The 25,247-nt window shown below is 36.0% G+C and overlaps 1 protein-coding gene across 1 annotated transcript in view; it reads left to right on the forward strand.

Moving 5' to 3' along the window:
- LOC106881474 (E3 UFM1-protein ligase 1) overlaps positions 1–25,247 on the forward strand; it is a 94,774-nt gene that overhangs the window by 21,157 nt on the left and 48,370 nt on the right. Inside the window, exons 5-10 of the mRNA XM_052967292.2 lie at positions 538–668; positions 4,543–4,601; positions 7,792–7,935; positions 18,500–18,675; positions 21,056–21,226; positions 21,950–22,055. Coding sequence (XP_052823252.1) covers positions 538–668; positions 4,543–4,601; positions 7,792–7,935; positions 18,500–18,675; positions 21,056–21,226; positions 21,950–22,055 — 787 coding nt within the window. The remainder of the gene's footprint in view (positions 1–537; positions 669–4,542; positions 4,602–7,791; positions 7,936–18,499; positions 18,676–21,055; positions 21,227–21,949; positions 22,056–25,247) is intronic.

Genomic DNA, 25,247 nt, shown 5'->3' on the forward strand with positions numbered 1-25,247 from the left:
CCCTGTTTTTCACCATGATATCCTTGGTCTGGCTTGAGCTTTGCACCAGCAACAGATTTAGTCTGTAGCTCACAGTAGGTTGTCCCTTGTATGTTATATTCCACTTGTCTTGTATGTTATATGTCTCCCTGCTGTTCTCCTCCTTGTTTTCAAATGTTTCATTTAGAATATCTCTAAATCTCTAACTGTTCAAAGGATCTTTATGCTTCCATATCCTTTACCAGATAGGTTTGTTTTCTATTTGTAGCAGGTTGAGTGACCACATAGATACACTCCATCTTATTAGTGGTGATGTTGTGGATATAATGTTCATTACTACTCATATCTAATTACATATGAAAGCATGTTATGTGTCTAAGTCAGAATCTTCTACAAAGAGTAGTCCTCTGCCTAACTGTTTTTGTTACTTAGAATTATGCCATTAAAAATGGAGTACCTCTGAGTAAGAATGACTTTGTTGAATTGTCAATTGCTAATACAGATAGACTATGATTTAAAATATTACTGTTTTGACAATGTATGAACTTATCTTTGCAGTTGGTTCAACAGAATATTGGTGGCACAATCAAAGGTCATCTGGACACTTCCAACAAAGATGTTTTATACACTGAACTTCATGTATCCCGTATAAGAGCTCAAGTACGAGGTCTTTTCAGTGCCATAACCAAGTAAGTATTTAGAATTATTATTGTGGGTCTCAGAATCAGGGGACTGTTAGACTAAAGGCTTTACAGTATTTAGTTGCATCTTTTTACATTCTCAGTTTGAATTCCATAGACTTCATCCTTCCAGTGTAGTGTAAATAAGTTGCTAATCAATGGTACCTTTCCTTTAAAATTTATGACTTCATACCTTTGTATAGAAATTCTAACCTCAGTATTCTTATACAGAGTGATCAGGCTCAGTTTGACAGTTTGCATAAAAAGAAATGAAAACATAATATGCCATCTAAAGTATTTAAAAAAAATCAAAAGATATCAACTAGATTATGGCTAGGTGATAACAGTTTACTTAAAGTAGCCACCCTCAGCTTCCACCATGGCCTCAAAATAGCTCCAGAACCTGGCACATACTTTCCTCATTGAGTCCCTGGGAACATCTTTGAACACCTTGATCTGAGCCATTAATTTGGCCTTAGAGTTGTAGGTGGAGCAGTTGGTGTCTTTCTTAACGGTGCTCTACACATAGTAATCCAAGGGATTACAATCAGAGGAATTAGGAAGCTGGAAATTGGGGCTAGTGAAGTCATAGGAATTCTCTGACAACTTGTTCTTTCCAGTGGTATGGCATGGAGCCAAATCCTGCTATCACACATATGGTCTTCCATCAGCAACCCTCTCTAGTCAGATGGCTGGTCCAGCAGCTTCACATAGCCATCTGAATTGATCCTAAAGCCCTGTTTACAGATGTTGAGATAAATTCCAGCATGCAGACACAATTAGAATGTCTGCTGTGTCCCTACCAGCTGGCCACAGCTTTGTAGTTTCTGTTGCAGCTGTCCATGTCACATCTTTCAGCCTTTACAGTGTTCATAGAGCAGTGAGCAGTAGTCATGATGTCAGCATTTTGATATCTGGTACAGATCATCATGATAAAGTAACTCTTTTTTTCCAATATTCAGATGACTTCCAATCCTCTTTGTCAGGTAACTTTTTCTCAATTACAACTTTAATCTTCATGCTCTCCAATGCTGAAGAAGGAAGACATAAAAAAAATCCTCAAATTTAGCTTGAGTATCTCGTGTTCATTGCATGCTTCACTGCTCAGCTCTCTGTTGGCTTGTGTAGTATTTTGTTTCTGTACTTTCTATTGTATTGAAAATACTCTACATATGTACACAGTACTTAGTGCTATTTTCTGTCTACTGTGTTAAATCTGAGGTACTTTACAAAATATATCTCTAAGGTTATTGTAATTATTGTTAATAATATATAAAAAAAGTGGTCATCAGAGTGATGCAACTCCAGATTAATTATCTTGTACATTCTGGTTTCAATGGTCAACTTTTGGAATACTGATAAAATATAGTACTCCTTACACTGAAAATTGTTGGCTTGTTCTTAAATCAGAAACCCTTATTATTATCATTTGTCTTCTTTTTTTTCTTTGTAGAATCAGTAGAGCATCATTCTGTTTGAATCATGCCAAACTTGACTTTACCTTTCATTCTTCAGAGGTTGATAAATTAAAGTAACCTGTGGAGGAGTTTGATCTAATTCTCTTTACTATTCTCTTCAATTTGTTGCCTTGTGCTTTTATTAGATACAATAACAATAAGAATAATAATAACTATTGAAAGCAATATTGCAAGGCATGTTGTAAAGATTCTGCCAACCTACTGCTGTAAATAATAATAATAATGATAATAATAATATGTAGTCAGAGAGCTGAAGAGACTGTGGAAGACTAAGACAATTATTTCTGCAGCAATTGTTACACTTGGCACAATACTCAAAATGTTATCAAAGAGACTGAAAGAGATTGGAATTGAGATTTGCTTTGTCAACCTGTAGAAAAGCACTATCCTATATTCGGCAAAAAACTTCAGAAAGATACTTGAGATTTGAAGAGACTTGTCACCAACCTTCAAGATAAAATTCCTGCTAATTAAATTAGTATGTACTAGTTTAAGGCATAAGATCAGAAGTTTGGGAGGAGGGTGCTAGACAATTATATCAACCCCAGTGCTTGACTGATACTTAATTTATTGTCCCTGAAAGGATTAAAGGCAAAGTCAACTTTGGCGTAATTTGAATTCAGAACATAAAGACAGATGAAATACCACTAAGTATTTTGTCTGGCATGCTAAAGATTCTGCCAGCTCACTGCTTTTCACCTCTGGAAACATGGGTGTTTCATTCTACATCCTTAAACAACCCTTATTCAGGGACCTTTTGATCGGGATGGGCTACTCGACATGAAGAAAATTCTAACTGGACCTCACCTGCAAGGTCATGTGCTGTTTATCTTGATATGAGATCATCATGTCGTGCACATGTGGTTGTTATACTGCAAGGCATTTTGTCTGATGCTTTAATGATACTGGCAGTCTATCACCCTAAATAATTTGTTCTACTATAGGCACAATGCCTGAAATTTTGTGGGATGGGGCTAGTCAATTACATCAATTCTGTACTTGACTGATACTTAGTTTTTCACCCTGGAAGGATGAAAAGAAAGTTGACCTTGGTAGCATTTGAATTCAGAACATAAAGCTGGAAGAAATGCTGCTAAGCATAATTCCCTAATTAATAATAATAATAATAATAGTAATAGTAATAGTAATAAGAGTGACGGCTATTACCAGAAAATAGAGTACAACATAATACTGGTTAACAGTTTAAGCATTTTATAATTATATTTCTATTGAAATGCACTATGTATATGTTTCAGTTAATTTTGAAAATAATCTAGAATTTGATTGGGATTTAGTAAAATAATCAACTTTGTCATCATTCATTTAAAATTTGGAATATAAAGAGAGGTTCTTAGATAAGATTATGATGGAAGATTTAATACAAATATATATATGAACAGGTAAGGCTATATGGTTAAGAAGTTTGCTTCCCAACCACATTATTTCAGGCTCAGTTCCAATATGAAGCATGTTGGGCAGTGTCTTCTACTTAAGTCTTGGGCCAACAAACCCTTGTGAGTGGATATGGAAGATGGAAACTAAAAGAAGCCTGTCATATATATGTATATGCATGTATACTCTTTACTCTTTTACTCTTTTACTTGTTTCAGTCATTTGACTGCGGCCATGCTGGGGCACCGCCTTTTAGTCAAGCTAATCGACCCCAGGACTTATTCTTTGTAAGCCTAGTACTTGTTCCATCCGTTCATTTTGGCCGAACCGCTAAGTTACGGGGACGTAAACACACCAGCATCGGTTCTCAAGCGATGCTGGGGGGACAAACACAGAGACACAAACATATACACACACATACACATATATATACATACATATATACAACGGGCTTCTTTCAGTTTCCGTCTACCAAATCCACTCACAAGGCTTTGGTCGGCCCGAGGCTATAGTAGAAGACACTTGCCCAAGGTGCCACGCAGTGGGACTGAACCCGGAACCATGTGGTTGGTAAGCAAGCTACTTACCACACAGCCACTCTTGCGCCTATATAAGTATTTTTGTACCTCTTTGTCTTGTCATTATGTGTAAATGAGTGCCATTGTTATGCAAGCAGTGTTGTTTCCATTCTTCTGTAAAAACATGGGAAATATTACCTTGCTTGGAAACTAGTAAGGGTTGGCAACAGGAAGGGTGTCTGTCTGTCAAAAATGTGCCTTAACAAATGCCTTCTAACCCATGCACTCCTGTAAAATTGAACACTAAAAAGATAATGATGTTGATGAACACTTTAAAACAAGCAGGTTTTGTGAGATAGAATGAGAGGTGGTCTTAAATGGATTGGTGTAGAAGAGGAGGAGGTGATCTCAAGTTGATAACATAGAATGAGAGGTGATGGTCTCAGATGGGTTGGTATGAAATGAGTTAAAAATGTTTAATTTGTTTATTTCCAGACCAACCAGTTTATACAATGTGTGTCGTAAACATAACTTCCAAGATCAAATGTTTTACTGTAAGTTTCAGTGCCTGTTTCTGTATTTTCTGTTGTTTTATGAAATTATTTGTGACATTTCATTTTGCTAGTACTCTTTACTCTTTTTACTCTTATACTCTTTTACTTGTTTCAGTCATTTGACTGCGGCTATGCTGGAGCACCACCTTTATAGTCGAGCAAATCAACCCCAGGACTTATTCTTTGGATGCCTAGTACTTATTCTATTGGTCTCTTTTGCCGAACCGCTAAGTTACGGGGACGTAAGCACACCTGCATTGGTTGTCAAGCGATGTTAGTGGGACAAACACAGACACACAAACACATACACACACACATATATATATACATATATATGACAGGCTTCTTTCAGTTTCCGTCTACCAAATCCACTCACAAGGCTTTGGTCGGCCCGAGGCTATAGTAGAAGACACTTGCCCAAGGTGCCACGCAGTGGGAATGAACCCGGAACCATGTGGTTGGTAAGGAAGCTACTTACCACACAGCCACTCCAGTATGGTGGTATGACAGAAAAGGAACCAGTTTTTCCAGTTGGTTGACTTGATGCATCACCAGGTTGTTGGATACCTTTAGTGCTATGTATTTTGCTACAAGGATTTGAATTAAGCCTTTAGTTTGAGAATAACCTTTTTCTCTCACTAGTCTCAAAATCTTTAAAAATGGCAGAAGCTATAAAAAATACTTTAATAATACCTTTCTAGTCTATTCTGGCATGTGAAATCTGATGCTAAATTGATGATAGTGGGGTTAATGATGTCAATAATGATTCCTTTTTACAGTAACATATATCAACTTCATGAGAAGACCCACTTGCCATGACAGAATTGAGATCCTAAAACCAAGGTACCATGTAAAAAGCATTGGTGTGGGTGCTGATGCCATATAAAAAGCACTGGTGCTAGTGCCATGTAAAAAGCACTGGTGTTGGTGCCATGTAGAAAGCACTGGTACTGGTGCCATGTAAAAAGCACTGGTGCTGGTACCACATCAAAAGCACTGGTGATGCACGTTAAAAGCACTAGTGATGGTGTCACTTAAAAAGTACCCTGTACACTCTGTGAAGTGGTTGGTGTTAGGAAGGGCATCCAGCCATAGAAACCATGCTGAAACAGACTATGAAACTTGGTGTGACTCCTGAACTTGCCAGTTCTTGTCAAGCCGTCCAACCCATGCCAGCATGGAAAACAGATGTTAAATGTTGATGATGATGATGATGATGATGATGATCTAGCACCCGTTACTTTATTGTAGAATATAAGTTGCCATGTCATAGATGTATCACTAATATATTAGTTCATATTTTTTAAATTGTCAAAATTATTTAACCCTTTCGTTACTATATTTCTGACCAAAATACACCCCTCATGAGTTTCAATTAAATTCTAAAATAATCATGAATTTAGACTAGTCTCATTAAACACCTGTAACTTTTTAATTTATCATCATATTAATGTGATATTTGGAATATAATTAAAGAAAGGGTTCTTAATCAATTCTATTGCATAATTTTTTGTCTCAAAGTTCTCCACGTACTGGGGTACTGCTAGTGTCTCTCACATATAAATATTGGTTCAGCTTCACGAATCATATTCGTTCATAATACTGGAAATATATTCATTGCCAAAAGATTCCTGATCGCTCCAGTAATTTGTTATTCTGGATAACTGTCTAATACCCATAATAATATTTATGGCAAAAAATGCCCGTATTTCATCTACAGTTGCAGGAAACCACAAGCTATCTTTTTTTTTTCCAGCTTGTTTACATTCTGCGTAACAGTTTGTTTCCGCAGTAATCATTTCAAACAAGCATGAAAAAGAAGTCTAAAGGTTTCGCTTCCTGAGAAAGACTATGGGTAGACCCTGTCTCCTCAGAAAAATTGTTAATAAAAATATTTTTAAAATCTTTACTCCATTATGGTGTAAAATCATCCTTACTGTCGCCGTCGCTGTTTTCAGTTTCGGATACAGAAATATCCGATTCATTATCGTTCACCACGTGCTTTTGTAGCTCATTCATTCTTTTCTTCGATATCTCGTTATCTTCTGTTGAAAAACTTTCAAATTCGGAATCACTGCTTGATAGCATGAAACTCCTCTCCATCTTCAAAGTTGAAAAAAATTAACGCCACAAAAAATGTGGAAAAAAATCTTCCAAAATTCACTGAGTTCAAATATCATGCCAAACAATGTCGGATACAATAACTCAACTGTTTGCAAAGTGAAATCAGGTGTTTTCACGAATGTACTAACGAGATTTGGGTTCAAATATACATTTAAATAACAATGGGTACTCTCGGCCGGCTACGGCCGGGTTGGTCTTATGAACCAAAAGATTTTTCGGCCGGCTACAGCTGGGTTAGTAACGAAAGGGTTAATCAAGCAGAGATAAAACATAGATACATTAAAACTATTGATTTCTAAGATAAAATCCTGGATTTGAAGAAACAAGATGTGGAAGTGCCAAATTGTAAGGCGTGGAAAGAATCCAATGTTTCAGATTGCTCTTGTTCAATAAATGTCTTGTCCCAAATTTTGGATGTCTCCTTCACTTCACAGTCACCATAGTTATGTCTGTATGACATCTTAGGAATATATTTTCTACTATAGAGCAAGGCCAACCAATGCCTTGTGAATGAATTTGGTAAATAGAAACTGAGGAAGCCTTGTACATGTGTTTGTGTCTGTGTGTTTATGCCCCCCCCCCCTCCACCACATTTGACAACCATTGTTGGTTTATTTATGTTCTTGTAGTTGAGCAGTTTGACAAAAGTGACCAGTAGAATAAGTACTGGGGGCAGTTTGTTTGACTAAACCATTCAAGATGTGCTCCAGCATGACCACAGTTCAATCACTGAAACAAATATAAATAAAAGGAATAAAAGAGACACAAAGCTTCACATTTGAGGAAAGGGTGCAATTATTGTATCAACCCTAGCACTTCACTGATACTTTATTTTATCAACATGGGAAGATTGAAAGGTAAAGATGATCATAGCAAGGTTTGAACTCAGACCATAAGGGGAAGTCCTGCAATTCATTTTGTCTGTTGCTCTACCATTTCTACCAGTCTACCACCATATTAAGTTTTAAAAGTAAATATTGTATTGAATGTGATGTATCATTATCCCCTGATGGAATCCTAGTTGTGAATATCTAGAACCTTAAATATGAACTCTCATCTTTTACAGCAATTGTTGAAGAATTAGTGGGTTCTGGACGATTGAATGGTTCAATTACTGGCCATAGAGAGAAAGGGACCTATCACCCCAACATATTTGTTAGAACACAAAACCAGTGGGTTGAAGACTTTTATGTCCAGAATGGATATTTAGGTGAGTATTTCCTTAAGCATATCTCTAACATTATCAAAACCTGCATTCCAAGGGGCTAAGTTTCCTCTTCAGTCTCAGAATGTCAAATTTCAACCCTGATGAGTTACTTATCCTCTACAAAATGTGATTCACATAGAGTACTACAACTGCTCTCTCTCTCTCTCTCTCTCTAGGACAGTGCAGCTGCTACACATACATGCACATGTACACACACACACACATGTACACACACACACACACATTGCTAAGATCGAAATAGCCAAAATGTTGTTTCTTCTCTCTTTGTTTTTCCTCGCTGCTTCTACAATGATCTTTGTTCCTCTGTGTCTCACCCCCACATTAAATCATTCATCCAATCTTTCTGCCACATTCACATTGTCCCTACACACATCAACTACTTTGAATAAACTTGAAAAAAATTGATGGGGCCATCCTATCTCCATTAATTGTATAAATTAAAACAGTAAAATCCAGCTACTCTGACAACAATGCTGTTTGTTCAAACTAGCTACATCTGATATTATAAGTCATATTTCTTTTAATTTCATCAAATTGTCATCATATATGATTACAGCATCATTTTTAACACTGAGCTAGATTTCATTAACCGATATCTCAAAGTTGAATACTGTCTACTGTCTTAGAAAGCTAACCTATTGTTGTAATCCGGCATCGGACTGTTATAACATCCACTCCGGTATAGCAGTATAGTTAGTTAAACAAATAAGACATGACTATCTTGACTTACTACTCAACTGACACTCACAGTATTTGTAGTGACTAGCACATACCACTTGTCACATGGGAAGGATGTTCCATTATTACTATTATCCCCATAACATCTCCTCTTTTAAGTTTTTCTTTTTTTCTTAGGGAGTGTAATTCTATTTCTTTCATTTGCAACTAGCAAATGCACCCGTCCTTTGGACAGTGTAATTTATTATAAAAGCACACTCCTTTGGATGGTTTAAGTTGAATTAGCCTGCAGTTAGAAGTTGTTTCAAGTTGAAAAGCATAAAATGTATAATTACCAATTTCATTAGCAGTTTATTATATGGTATTAAGCAACCTAGGTAATGAATAAAGTTTTTTGAACACAAATTTGATGGTTAGTAATAAATGAAAGTCCATGAAGTGATATCGCAATTGCAGGAGGCATTAGGGATCCTATATCTTACCTGAAGTGTTTTGTAGCATGTAATTATTTTACTCGTAATGCCTGACAACACAAAGTCATGTATGATAAACAAAAGCAAAAATTTATGGCAAACACACAAATAGAATAATGGCACGTACAAAAATAAATGTCAGAGCACGCTTATGAATGAACAGCATGTGTGAAGTAAGAAGGGTCATTGAAGGTAATTTACTGTTAACAGCAATCAGGGAAATGAAGCAAAATATCAATGAAATGCTTGTAGGAAGTCTGATTGCTAACGGCATAGATGTGAAGATTGCAGTAGAAGAGTAACTACTGTAGGGCTACTTTGTAGACGACATTTTTGGTTTTTCCTTTAGGAGCATAGATGGATAAGTTGTCTGGATGGCCAGCTCTGGAACAACCAACGTAGAACTGTCCATGTGAAAAGCATAACGTTCCAAGGTCCAATCTGACAACTTTCAGTGATTGACCTTGTGCTTTGTTAATTGTCATGGCAAATCTGAGTTTAAGAGGGAACTGAAGTCTTCGCATATGGTAGGGGCAATCTGTTGGGGTTAGCAGAATTTTCAGAATAAAAATGGTATCATTTTTGCTGTGTCCCATGATAATTTGGGTTTCAGAGATGTGGTCCATCATTTATTTCACCACAAGATGAGTTCTATTTCATAGTGTGGATGCATTTAGGAAGATGATAGAGCAACTGACTTCTAAGTGAAGTTCATGGGGAGGGAATCCTGGAGGATGTTGGGAGTTGAGAAATTCAGTTGGAAAGTGTGTAATCTGATCAAGATATGTAACTGTGTCAACTGATCTGTAACAATGTTCTTGAGAAGGTAGCTTACTGAGTAAGTCATAGTTAAGAGTGATGACAGCTACATTTGTAGGTGCAAGAACAGCCCTATGCTAATGTGCAAATATCGGCAGTTTGCACTGAATGGGCATTGTAAAAACTGTATAACTGTCACAACTTTGTATGAGTAAAAGCAGAGAATATATATAATATGGATTAATTTCTGAAGGCATTTAAGAATATAATTAAAATGTTGATTTAAAGGAAGTGCTAATGTGCAAATATTGGTGGTTTGCTGTGAATGGGCTTTGTAAAAACTGTAGTAGAAGATGTAGTGAAAGTAGCATAACTACATCATCAAGAATAAGTCCCTTGAAGCAATGATCATTGGTATTTGTTATTTACCTATGAGAAGGTATTTTCATCTCCTAGGGGCGGCATTACTCATTATATGGAAAATTTGAAGAGTCTGTGACCGTCTTTGGAACATAGGTGATGTATGTTCCCAGTGTGAACGAAATTGGATGAAAAATATTGATTTTATGGGGGATCAAGAAAAGGGTCTGTACACACACAGACCTTCCATTTTATTATATATTCTATAGACTAGCTGAATCACCTGGCGTTGCCCGGGTTACTGCTGTTCTTATTCAGATTAGTAAACGATAAATCATCATCATCATCGTTTAACGTCCGCTTTCTATGGGTTGGACGATTTGACTGAGAACTGGCGAGCCAGATGGCTACACCAAGCTTCAATCTTGATTTGGCAGAGTTTCTACAGCTGGATGCCCTTCCTAACGCCAACCACTCTGAGAGTGTAGTGGGTGCCACCGGCATGAAGGCCAGTCAGGTAGTACTGGCAACGGCCATGCTCAAAATGGTGTATTTTACGTGCCACCTGCACAGGAGCCAGTCCAGCGGCACTGGCAACGACCTCGCTCGAATGTCTTTTCACGTGCCACCAGCACAAGTACTGGGAAGGCAACGCTGGTAACAATCACACTCAAATGGTGCTATTTATGTGCCACTGGCATGGAAGCCAGACAGCTGCTCTAGCAACGATCACGCTCGGACGGTACTCTTAGCGCTCCACTGGTACAGGTGCCATCACGATTTCACATTCACTTGCCTCAACAGGTCTTTGCAAGCCGAGTTCAGTGTCCAATGAAGGAGACATTGGCATGGGTGCCAGTCGTCGAATTTAGTTCGATTTCGATTTCACTTGCCTCAACAGGTCTTTGCAAGCGGAGTTTAGTGTCCAATGAAGGAAAGGTACACATAAGTGGGCTGGCTACACCCCTGGCAGAGGCCTTGGATTATGGTCACACTTGGCTTGCCGGGTCTTCTCACGCATAGCATATTTCCAAAGGTCTCGGTCACTAGTCATTGCCTCACCGAGGAAATGACTAAATATGAAGATATATTTTTTCTCATAATTATTTTAAAATATCTATATTTTATTAAAAATTATCCAAATTATAATGATAATAGAATTTAGAACTGAAAATCTGTCAATCTTGCAGCACCTCCGGGTAAAAAATATTTATTGTGTAATTTTTTGCTGGTATCCAAATGAATAAATTGTTGCTGCTTCCAACTCGTGAGCAACCAACATAGAGTTGGCTGTGGGAGAAGCATGTAGTAGAGAGATGAAGTCCTACTATATTGAGGGATTGATTCTGAGACTTGTTAATTGAAATACCAAAACTTAGTTTGACTGGAAACTAAAGGCTCTTAAATTCAAATGGAACATTTGTAGGTATGAGAGGAAATTTTGGAATAAAGATACTTTTTTCTTTGTGACTACTTGTTATGATTGTAGCTTGTAAGACATGGGGCTCCATGGAGGTAACAATTGAGCAAGTTCCATTACACATGTGCCATGTAAGAAGTACTAGTGCCAAGGTTCATTAGTTGAGGCCAGTATAGCTCTTTCATATAGCCAGTTTACATCAGTGTAATTGACAGTCACACATGCACTCACACACATATACACTCTCACACTGACACACACACACACGCTCACATACATATACTAAGACAGACATACATTTACATAACGAACGTGCAAACACACACACAGACACATACACACTCATATACAAAATGTGTCGTCTTATCATTGTGATGGCATATGTCCTTTACTATCTCGTATGTAATGAATGCGCAAACGCATACTCACAAACACATACACACTCATACAAGATGTGTCATCATTATCATGGTGGTGGTATAAAATGTCCTTTACTATGTCATACATAGCAAACATACAAACACATACAAACATACTCATATTCAAAATGTGTTGTCGTCATATAAAATGTCATTTATTATCTCGTACATAAGGAAAGCACAAACACTCACAGACACATACTCATATACAAAATGTGTCATGGTGGTGGTGGTAGTATAAAATGTCCTTTACTATGTCGTACGCAACAAATGTGCACACACACTCATATACAAAATGTAGTGTCGTCCACATAATATAAAATGTCCTTTACTATAGTTGACTGTAGAAAGATTATTTTAGATAAAGTGTTATATCGTTTTAATCCAAATGAAAATAAAAATTACTCATGGGTCTAATACTATTACCTTGTAAAATTTGATTTGATTTGGTGGGGCTGTTTGAGAATACATAGGGAACAGACAGACAAAGAATTTTATTTATATATATATAGTTAATTTTTACATCACCCCACCTCCCTTATTTTTGAGTGTATTTTTCATACAGTTACACATTTAATATTTTCATATGGCATCCACTTCCCGGAACTCCGTACATTTTCTTTTTCTTTTGCTTGTGCATCTGGGTTCAATTATTTGTGGTGGCATTGGTACTTGAAAAGTATCATATACCCATTCCATTGGTTCTTTCACTCTCTTGGGTTTGCTGTCAACGAATCTTTTTTTTAGTTGGTTCTTGTGTCTCTTGTACACCCCTTTTCTTCCTTTTACTAAGTATAGTATTTTTCCTATGCGTTTGGTAATCACACCATCTTCCGTTCTAGTTTTCCATTCTTATATACCCTAACAAATACATTTTCACCAATTTTGAAATATCTTGCAATTTTTCTTTTCTTACCAGATAGTAATTTGTCAAAGACTGATTTTATTTTCCTTGCAAACATCAGCTCTGCTGGTGTCATACCTGCTGATGTATTTGGATTTGGTGTCATCTGTGACTTCCTTATTCAACTTTCTTAGGGCTCTCTCAAACGTATTGATAAAGCATTTTGCTTGCCTGTTAGATCTGGGATGGTATGGCGCTGTAGTTACATGTTCTACAGTGAATTTTTTACAAAACTTTTTAAACTCAAAAGACACAAATTGCGTTCCATTGTTAGACACTATCACATCTGGGATGCCAAATCTCGCAAGCAGCTCATGTAGAAAGTTTGTTGCAGTTGAGGAGGTTGTTTTTTTACACTTATAAATTTCTGGCCATTTAGAAAAACTATCTACTACCACTAAATAGTATGAACCATTTAAGGGACTAGCAAAATCGATGTGTAGTCTTGACCAGGGCACATCTACTTTTGGCCAAGGTTCACTTTTTATCATCGGTAATTTTGCCAATAGCGCACATCCTCTTGTAGCCTTTCACTAAATTTTCGATTTCTCTATCCATTTTTGGCCAGTACTCATAGCTTCGCATTAAAGCATTCCACCTCAAAATACCAGGATGTCCAACATGAAATTCCTTCAACATTTTCTTTTGCAAATTTTCAGGTATTACTACTCTCTGTGCATACATCAGTATGCCATCGCAAATTGAGTTTAGGTTTGCGTCTTGGTTTCGTTTTGCACCTATCTGGTTCCCATTTCCTTTTCCTGTTCACAGTATTCTTTTCATTTCTGTTATGAATTTGTCCTTTTCTGCATTTCGATTTGTCTTCAAAGGTTACTGGTAATTCGCATACCACATTACATTTATTTCTCCTTCTGATCTTAATGTTGACATTACCGTATTTTTGAATGGATCACTGTGTTTCGATATCAGTCTGGACAAACCATCTACATGCCCTTTTTTTTTTTACGGTAAATATTCTATTTTGTAATTGTAATTCAATAATGTAGTGCCCCGTCGCTGTAGTCTATTTGCTGTATGTGTTGGTATTCCTTTTTAGAACTTTAGTTCTAAAAAGGAATACCAACATAAATATTGACAGTAGTGGGCAATGATCTGTTTGTAGACAAAAACTTCTTCCATGAATAAATCTATAGAATTTTTTCACACTGAATAAGTGTTAATGCTTACTTTTCTATTCGGCTGTAGTTCCTTTCTGCTGGTGATAACGATTGTGACACATGAGCCTTTTTACTCCCATCATCATATTTGTGCAGGAGCACAGCTCCTACACCGTAATCACTTGCATCTGTAGCCAGTATAATATCCAGCTTTGGATGAAAATGTGTTAACAACAAGTCCAATGTTAAAATAGTTTTTAGTTTGTCAATGCCTTCTGGCACTTATCAGTCCAGCACCATTTTGCATTTTTCTTTAACAAATCATTGGGTGGAGCCCTTACATTGTGTATATTGGGAATATAAATTTGATAGTAATTTACTAATCCCCAAAATACTTGAGGCATAGTCACATTGTTTGGCATGGGCATATTTTTTATTGCATTTGCTCTGGATGGATCCAGTTTTCGTTCATTTTTATCTATTATCTGGCCCAAGTATTTAATTTTTTTCAGAAAGAATTCACATTTTACTTCACCTAATTTTAAGCCATATTCTCTTATCTTTTTGAATAACCTTTTTACATGTTGTTAATGTGATTCACTTTTTATTAGGATATAGTCTAAATAGGCGATAGCAAAATCACAGTCACTCATCATTGTATCCATTACTTGCTGAAATATGAGAAGAGCCACTTTTACACCGAAGGGAAACTGCTTAAATTTAAATAAGCCGCAGTGTGTATTAATGGTTAATAAGTGTGAGCATTCTTCTTCTACTTGGATTTGTAAATATGCCTCTGAGAGATTTAATTTTGAGAAGAATTTCCCTCATTCAATTTTGCAAACATTTCCTCAGGACTTGGCAATGAGTAGTTATGTGAGATTAAGCAATCATTCAACCCAGTTGAAAAATCTGCACAAACTCTTAACTTTTTTTTTTTTTTTTACATAGACCATAGGTGCTGCCCAATCTGAATGGCCTGTCTTCTCAAGGCTTTCAAGTCTCTCAAGTTCCTTATTTACCTGTTCTATTGCTGCAAATGGTACATCCTGTTTTGGCTTAATTACAGGTGTTGCACTTTTGTTTTACTACAATTTTTGCTTTCGTTTTCGTGCAGCAGCCCAGTTTATCTGAGAAAACATCTGGAAATGTTTTATTTTTCATTTCAATCCCTCAGCCGCATTCAAACCTTTGACTGAACTGACTATATTCCCATACAAAACACTTATGGGCATATTCCACAAATTTGAACAGTTCCATCCACTCTGTGCTGAATGGATTAACTGAATTTTTTAACACATATATTTTTGCCTTTTACAGACAAAATACAATCTTTTACCCATAACGCCATGTGCTACTTTTGTAGATTTACTTCATTTCAGTTTACCAATATACTTCCAAGTTTCTTCATTCACAGTAGTAATATCACTGTCTAACTGCATTTTTACTCTTATATTTTTAATTTTCACATTTACGAATTTCCCCTTTATCACATTACTATTTTCTTTTGATATCTTGTTTATTCTTTTTCCTTTGTTTGGTTTTACAGTGTGCTTTTACATTTCCAATTTTTCCCCAACAGAAACATTCTACTTTCTTAAATGTGCAGTTTTTTCTCAGATTTAGACCTCCACATGCAAAACATGGGTTTGTTTCTTGATTTTTGTCCTGTTTGTACTGTATTTTAGTACACACTTGATTTCTATTCTGTATTGTATTTTCTGATGCACTTGTTTCACTTGGGAGCAGTGTTAATATTTAATTTTCTCTGAGTTGTGTCTTAAATTTACTATTCTTTCACACTCTTCTGACACTTGTAAGGTTACAGCTTGGTTTTGTTCCAGCTTAGCGAGAATTCTTGTTCTTACTTCTGTGTCTTTTTTCTGCTGTTAGTAAATATCAATAAATATCAGGCACTTGAACATATCTGGCATTAATTTGTCTAGTTTGAACTTTTCACATTCTCTGTTAACTCTACTAGCATATGTGATGTAGTTCTCCTCATTGTTCTTTTCTAGGTTCAAACATTTCCAGCATGTATTGAACAACAAGCTTCTCTCACTAAAAATTTTACACAATATGTCTATTGTATATTTAAAGTTTGTCAGAAGGTTTTTTCGGGAGCTTGCAACATAATTTGGCAAGAACATCTTTTCAGCATTTTTTGATGAATTACTATTCATTTATTGTAGCATTTGTTGCTGTAATAGTAATTGTTTTTGTTCTTTCGAATGTTGTTGTTGCTGTTTTTGCAACTCAAGCAAACCAGCCAACAGTTCTTCCATAATTTTATGATTTTGTATACTGTAAAATTTGCACAAAAAACTTTTGTGAGTTTCATAACTCCTCATGAGTTTAAATCCTCATTATCACTGTTGTAATCCAACATCAGACTGTTATAACGTCCACTCCGGTATAGCAGTATAGTTAGTTAGACAAGTAAGACATGACTATCTCAACTTACTACTTGACTGATATTCACAGTATTTGTAATGACTAGCACATACCAATCACCACATGAGCAGGGTGTTCCATTATTACTATTATCCCCATAACACTATTGAACACTATTTTCTTCATTTAGACATCCATAAACAGTATCTCACGAAGCTAAACTCAGTTGAACATTGTCTCACTAAGTACAATTCCATTGAATACAATTTCATTAAGTTAGACTCTATTAAATATTATCTCACTCAGTTCGAATCCATTTCACTATGTTAAACTCCATTGACCAATGTTTCACTAAGTCAGACTCAGTTAAAATCTACTTACTAATCACTGTCCCACTAAACTAAACTCCATCAAACACTGTCTCACTAACTTAGACTCCATTGAAGATTATCACATTATGCTAGATTCCTTTAAATATTACTCCACTGAGTTCAATATTTTAATGCTATCTCACTAAGTTAGACAGTACTATCTACTGCCTCTCTAACTTAAACTTCAGTGAACACTGTCTTACTAAATTAGGCTCCATTGAAAACTTTAAAATTATCAATCAGCTTGATGACATAGAAGACTGTCTCACAAAGTTACCCTCCATTGAACTCTATCTCACTAAGTTATCTCTTCATTAATCACTGTCCTATGGAGCTAGACTCCATTGGGCATGGTTTCAATTAGATATATTCCATTGAACACTTTCTTATCAAAGAAGACTGCATTAAACAGTCTCATTAAACAAACCTCCATTTTACAATGTTATACAAAAAGTAAAATGGTGCTGTTGTTTAACCCTTTAGCATTTAAACCAGCCATATCCAGCCCAAATATTCTACATGTTTTATGTTGAAACCGACCAGATCTGGCCTCTCACATTTACCCTACAATGTTATTCTAAAAATAAACAATTACATCATCATCATCTTGAAGCTTTGAGATAATGCATGATTGATTGAAAATAATGTGAATGAATAAGCTTTGCATATGACAGAATAATCTGAACACTAAAGGGTTAAAGTTTTGAAAGTGATGAACTAGCTGAATTCTTACCATGCCAGACAAAATGCTTAGTGGCATTTTGCCAAGATTGACTTTGCTTTTCATCCTTTTGGGGTTTATAAAATAAGTACCAGTTGAGCATTGCGGTTAATATAATCAACTAGCCACTTCCCCCAAAATTTCAGGCCTTGTGCCTATAGTACAAAAAATTATTTAAACTTTTAATAATGTCTGAATTTCACTTAACAATATAGCCTTGTTGCTGAAGTGGCCACTGGTGTTTGAGCATGTAGTTTTAGTCTGTTTATAGATGTTTCAATAACAGATGGTGACTATATTATTTCAATAAACAATTTAACTGTCTGTCCTCATCTTAGAAGCAGTTTAACTTGACACTATAAAAGAATGAAACATTAGTTTCACCATGCTGTTTCCCCTAATTAACTATATACCACCCTGACTAACCTATTTGCTGTGGTCAGCTATATACCACCCTAACTACCAAACAGGTTTAATCAGTTCTGCTCAAACAGGTTTAGTTAGCTCTTCTTAAACAAGCGTAGTTAGTCATGCTCATACAATTTTGGACAGCTCAACTCTAACAGATTTAATTAGTTCTACGCAAACAAGTTTAGTTGTGTAAAAAATTGTTTCAGTACTTCAGAGGAATTCCTAACTCACCTGGTTATGCCATGCTTAGAGAATAAGTTGGAAGAAATAGTGTCCAATTTGTTTTGAGTTCAACAGTCAGTGTTGGACAGACATCTAATCTCTTTCTTAAAGATAATACATTTTCTCAGAGAGATTTATCTGTATTATAGAACACACCAAATGACCAAACAGAAATCACTTATAAAAGCGTTGTTATGGTGGTGTTGATGGCTAGGCATGATAGAGGGAGTAAACATACTTTCTGTTTAAAATTTAGTTTTGAATTGAGAAATATTTTCAATTTGGTTCTACTGTAGAATATGACAATTTGGCTCGACTTGGTATCACTAATGCGAAAGACTTTGTGAAGAAAAAGTTTAAAGATGAACAGCTGATATATTTATCTACTTGTTGTGTGAGTGTCTCACTTAAGGAACAGGTTGAAGCCAGTGTTGAAGAAGCTTTAAATGATGGAGCATGGATAGATATATCGGTAATTATTATTTTCTTATCTACATTATGGATCTAATTATTTATGTGGCTTTTTGTTACAAGTAGCAATGATGTGAAACTATATGTGTGTATACATTTACATATATAAATATATAATTGCTTATATCAAAAGAATCTAAAATCTTCAAGAGACACAGAATAATTTTTTAACAGTAGAGCTCAAAGAAGATAAAGCTGTAAATAACGGTGTGGAACCACTAGATTACAAAACCCTTTCAAAAGAAAAAATTGAAAAACAGATGATGTGGATTTGTGACTCATAAGCAACTTTCAACTTCTTCTTTCCAAAGAGTTTTTTAACCCAATATCTACAAGTTAATATTTATAGCTGTATGTGCTTCAAGTTCCATTGTTATAAATGAATTATATATACATATTGGGTCATCCCATAAATAATGCAGTTTTTTTACAATTGCATGAACTAAAAGTTGGAGAGAGATGGGATAAACTACTTGCATCAACTTGCTATAAAAGCGGATAGTTTTACCTTGTCCCTATTCTTAGTACGAGTTTCAAAGAGTGCAGTTCAATTTTAACAGTCATTTTTTTCAAATAAAGCAACAGAAAGTGTGAGGAATATTAATGCAGTATATGGAGATTGGACAATAAGCGTAAGCTAGTGTCAACAGTGGTTCAAGAAATTCCGAGCTGTAAACTACAGCTTAGAAGACAAGCCTTGTTCTGGAAGATCTGTAGAGCTCGACGAGGACGTCCTGAAAACCCCAGTGGAACAAAATCCCATTGTAACTGTTGAGGAACTAGCAGAGAAGTTATTAACACCTGTATGCCATTGGAAAAGTCAGCAAATTGGATCAGTGGGTTCCTCACAAACTTTCCGAGTCTAATCATGCACAGAGAATGAATGTGTGTGCTTCTTTGCTCTCATGTCTCATGAATGAACCTTTTTTGGACCAAATAGTGACTGCTGACAAGAATAACAAAGGAGATCTGCTGTGGGCAGCACTAGAAGGAAAATGACCATCTTTGATTTCAAGATGGAAGGTGTTCTTTCATCAGGATAATGCTTGGCCACATACAACGAGGATGACATTCCAAAAAACAGAAGTAGTTAGAATGGGAAACGGTGCCCCACCCACCATATTTGTTGGACATTGCCCATTTGATTATCATTTATTCTGCAATCTTCAAAATCATTTGGACGTAAAAAATATGAATTCTGTAGATGAGGTCAGAACAGTACTGGAGGATATTTTTAATCACAGACAAGTGAATTTTGGAAGAAGAGCATTGCAAGCCTACCAGATAGATGGAAGAACATTGTAGAAAATGAAGGAGAGTATATTTTAGATTAAAAAAGAACTTTGTTTATCTTAATTTTGAAAAATAAAAGAAGTATAAAAAACTGCATTATTTATGGGATGACTCAATATATATGATCAAACAGACTCCAAAGAGACCGGTGTTTGTCTGCATTGATAAGACTTGCTATATTTAGTAAAATCAACAAAAAGAATACAGTGTTAATATGGCTAGCTTGGATTTTTGTGTCTCCTGATATTGTACTTTTAACACAGCGAGTCCATAAAGGATGTGATCTAAGGACAAATGCTGCAGTAACTGGTCTCTTTACAGTATTCATACATTAAGTATAATGCATAGATTGCTATTTTAGTGAAACTAAAATTAATTCTGAAACAAAATATTCTTTCATTTCTATGTATAAATAGATGATGATGATTATATGGCATTGCTTATCTTGTTTTCTCTCCAATCCTTATGATCCCCTTCATTTAAATCCTTTCCAACAATAATTTTCAATTGTTTTCCCTTATCTGTTAAGCGAAGCAAAGCAACATGCTTCTTTGAGCTTTCGGACCACATTGAATGTTGAAACTAAAATTATTTCTAATGTAGAACATTAATGTACTTATATGAATCCCTACCACATGCACACACAAATATGTCTGAATGGTTAAGAAGTTTGCTTCATATCATGAAATCCTGGGTTTCAGGATGTCCAATGCAGGACATCTTGGGAAATGTCATTTTCTATAGCTTTGGTTTGATCTATATCTTAGTGAAACTGAGTAGATGGAAACTTTATAGAAATCCATTTGATGGAGCACACCTATAATTCAAAGTTATGCTGGTTCTACTTGAGAATTACATTAAGGGTACATGTGTCTGTGAAATACTTAGCCACTTAAATGCTAATTCAGTGAACAAGTAATTCAGTTGATCAAACCAATGAATCCTCATAACAGAAACCAATCGAAATCCATCTGTCTGTCCAGTCGTCTGCTCACCGATCGATTGGTCAATCTAAAACAAAACATTGCTTGTCTTGTCTTATCTCCTACCCTTTATATATTTAATTTCTCCATCTTCTGCTATTTCAGATGCTAGTACCATCAGTATTCAGTGTAGATGATACCAAACAGTTACTGTCAATAATTCTTTCAAAATCTTCCAATGCCTTCATCTGCTGTGATTCCATTGCTGTCAGCAACAAACTGGTATCAGAATGTAAAATTCCTTTCTCAGAACTTATGAGGAATAAAGCCATCAAGGTAGAAGACACTTCTTTTTTTTTTTTATTAGATCATAGCCTTGTCTCGGTACGACCATAGATGAAAGGGTTTAGTTGATTATATCAACCCCAGTACTGTGTATGGAATTGATTTCAGTTCTCATTAATATAGAAAATGCCAAGTGGGCATTGAGATAACTCCGTCAGACATTAATAACAACATTTTTATTTGAATGCACTGATTCGTCCTACTTTAATATAAGTATATATAAATATATAACTCGTAAAATGTCAGATAAAGTATGCCTTAGAGGGGAAGAATGTAGATAGATTCACCTATGGGAATTGAACCACATGCATGTGTTGATAAACCAAGGAGAAACAAGTTTCAACACTCAGATTTAAAACTTTTATGTGTAAGGGAAAAGTGAATTGTTTTGTTCCTGTTAGTAAATCTGTCCACTTCTTTAAAAGCTATTATATATTTTTTACTTCATTTCTTAAATAAACTTATTTCAAAATTTCTCAATAGTAGAGGGCATATGTCAACTTCCACACAATGAAACATTTCATAATAGGAAAATATTTTATAAAATTTGAAAATCTATTTAATCTGCAGTGTTCAGGAATCCAAATATACAAATGAAGCAAAACACATATAGTTTGAAATCTGAAACTGTCTGGACATTCAAAAGTGAATAAAAACAGATTATAAATGAAAATGTAAAATAAATCATGTTTTTATTGCATTTTATGTTGTCAGGATTCCAAATCTAACAGTGCCGTATTTAAGGTTGCTAAGAAACTTGGAAGCAGTATGAAAAATAATGAAGTTAAAGAAGACAAAAGAGATAATAGAAAGAAAAAAGGTATTTCATGTGTTTCATTATATTGAAAAATGCTTTGTTTTCAATATTTTACGTATATTTTCCCCAGTTAATTGATGGTGCATTTATTGGATGTTGATTGATTCCCTTTCTATTGTTAATCCCTTAAATGTGCAGTATTTTGGGTTTTTTTCTCAGTCAGACAAAATAAGGTATACAGAGTAAAAGATTCCTTATCTAAGGTCACAATGACATGACTGGTAAAAAGTTCTTTCTCCATAGCCACAACACTCTCAGTTTGGTGAAATGTTTCATACCCAGTGCCACATCACTATAGTAAAAGGTCCTTACTCAAGGTGTCAATACTGTGACTGTTGTAAATGGTTTCTTACCAAGAGACACAACTGTAGTAAAAGTTTCCTTACTCAGGTTCACAACACTGTGACTAGTTCAAAGTACCTTTACTCATGGCCACAACATATTGGCTTTAATAAAATGTACTTTACCTAGAAGCCCAATTCAATGTTTGTAGTAAATGGGTCATTACCCAAGGCCACAACACAATGACTGTATTATGAATTTCCATACTTAGGAATCTAACACAATCACTAAGACTGAGGGACACAAAATATTGACAAAATTTTAAGTTTTTTTTTATTCAAGACTGCAACCTGATGACTGCAGTAAGTTCCATACCCAGGAACCCAACACCATGACTATAGTAACAGGTTCTTTACCTAGGATCACAACACAATCACTGTATAAAATCACTGTAAAGATATGAAACTGACTGTAATAAATGTTACCTACCCATAGTCACAACACTATGAATGTACTGAAAGGTTCCTTATGCAGCTACATAACTCAATGCTTCTAGTAAGTAGTTCCTTTCTCAGGGTCACTGCACAATGGCTAGTATATATCCTTGCCTGGGGCCACAACACAATAACTATTGTAACAGGTTCAATACTCAGGGCTGCAATACAATGACTTGAACTTTTTTGATACCAAACTGCCTGAGAATACCCTACGTTCCATAGTAAAATCTTTCTGTTTTAAAGTAATTTAAGTTCAAAACATTGCCTCAAAATTTCATATTGATTTATTTTCCAAACTTCAGATTAATAACAACAAAGTTACTTTACTAAATTCTTCATTATTTTCAAAATTAATTGAAACTAAAACAGTGTGTATCGATGAAAATATGGTAAGAAAAAGATTAAAAGATTCCTTTCCTGGAGTCACAACCCATGACTGTTGTAAAATATTCCTTACCCATGACCAGATCATAATGAATGTAGTAAAAGGTTAGTTGCAATGGACAACAATACAATGACAACTCTGGGTCACAATGCAGTGAATATAGTGAAAGGCTCCTTACATAGGGTCACAACATTAAAATTGAATTAAAAGCTTCCTTTCTCAGACCCACAATGCAATGAATGTAGTAAAAGGTTTCTTACCAGAACCACAATACAAGAATGTTTCTTACACAAAACCATAACAATAGTAGTAAAATGTTCCTTATGCAGAGCCACAACACTGTGATTCCTTAGCCAGTACTAAAATACTATGACTTATAGTAAAATATTTGTTACCTGTGAGCATATCTCAATGACGTTAGTAAAAGATTTGTTACCCGTGGTCACAATGACTATAATAAAAGGTTCCTTACACCAGTTCACAACAATGACCTATAAACCAGTGGTTCCTTTCCTGGGACCACAAAACTATGCTTGAAGTAAATGATTGTTTTTCTAAGAAAAAAACGCAATGTAGCTTGCCTAAAACCCATTTGATGTCTCATGCATCATGAAAACCAAGTTCCTCCAAACTGTGGTGGTCTTTGGGTATTTCTCTAGTGGGAGTGACATTGTACTGCTTCATATCTTTGAACAGAGTCTTAGGCTCAATTCAGAAGGCTCGACCCAGAGTAACGTGGTGGTGGAACAAGGAGGTAGACAGGGCTATTAGACAAAAGAAACAGGCTTGGAAGGACTGGAAGAACGGTGGTAGCAGGGAATTGTACCAATGTGCCAGAAGGGAGGCTAGGCGACAGGTTTATTTAGCCAGAGGGGAAGCAGATAAGAAAAGATTTGCCAATGTTCTGCGCCGTGAGGACCAAAGACTCGAAGTATTTCGTGTTGCAAGACAGTGTAGGAGAGAGAATAGTGATGTTGTAGGAGAGAAATGTGTTTGCATGGATGATCGTACGCTTGCACTAAATGAGGATGCAAAGAAAGAGGTCTGGAGATGCCACTACGATAGATTGCTTAATAAAGAGAATGAATGGGAGGAAGAGAGCCTGCCGTATGTCGACCCAATAGAGGGACCAGCTATCCAAGTTGATAGTACCAGGGTAGATAAAGCAATTAAGAGTATGAAGACCGGGAAAGCCCCCGGCCCATCAGGAATCACTGCAGAGATGCTCAAAATATCTGGCAGTGTTGGCTATAGCCTAGTCACCCGTATTACGAACCAAGTGATACACGAAGGAGTCATACCCAATGACTGGTGTAGCAATCAATTTAGATGTGATGCAGTTTGGGTTCGTGCCAGGTAAAAGCACTACTGATGCCTTATTTCTAGTGAGACAGCTGCAGGAGAAATACCTAGCTAAGGATAAACCTCTGTACCTGGCTTTCGTTGACATGGAGAAAGCCTTTGACAGGGTCCCCCGATCCCTTATCTGGTGGTCAATGAGAAAACTTGGGATAGAAGAATGGTTAGTGAGAGCTGTGCGAGCCATGTACAAAGATGCTGCCAGTAAGGTGAGGGTTGGAAATGAGTACAGCAATGAATTCTGGGTAGAGGTAGGGGTCCACCAAGGTTCCGTCCTCAGCTCCCTCTTATTTATCATAGTCCTCCAGGCAATCACAGAGGAGTTCAAGACAGGTTGCCCCTGGGAGCTCCTCTATGCTGATGACCTTGCCCTAATTGCGGAGTCACTATCAGAACTAGAGGAGAAGTTTCAGGTGTGGAAGCAAGGTCTAGAATTGAAGGGCCTTAGAGTCAACCTAGCTAAAACCAAAATCCTAATAAGTAGGAAGGTAGATAAAACACAAACCCCTTCAGGTAGATGGCCCTGCTCAGTATGTAGAAAAGGAGTAGGTAGTAACTCTATAAGATGTACCCGGTGCAAGCTATGGACACATAAGAGGTGCAGCAACATCAAAGGCAGGTTAACTAGGAAGTTAGTTTTTGTTTGTGGCAGATGTTCAGGTGCAATAAAGA

This window comes from Octopus bimaculoides, chromosome 4 (assembly GCF_046866305.1).
Source record: "Octopus bimaculoides isolate indiv1 chromosome 4, ASM4686630v1, whole genome shotgun sequence".
NCBI lineage: Eukaryota > Metazoa > Mollusca > Cephalopoda > Octopoda > Octopodidae > Octopus > Octopus bimaculoides.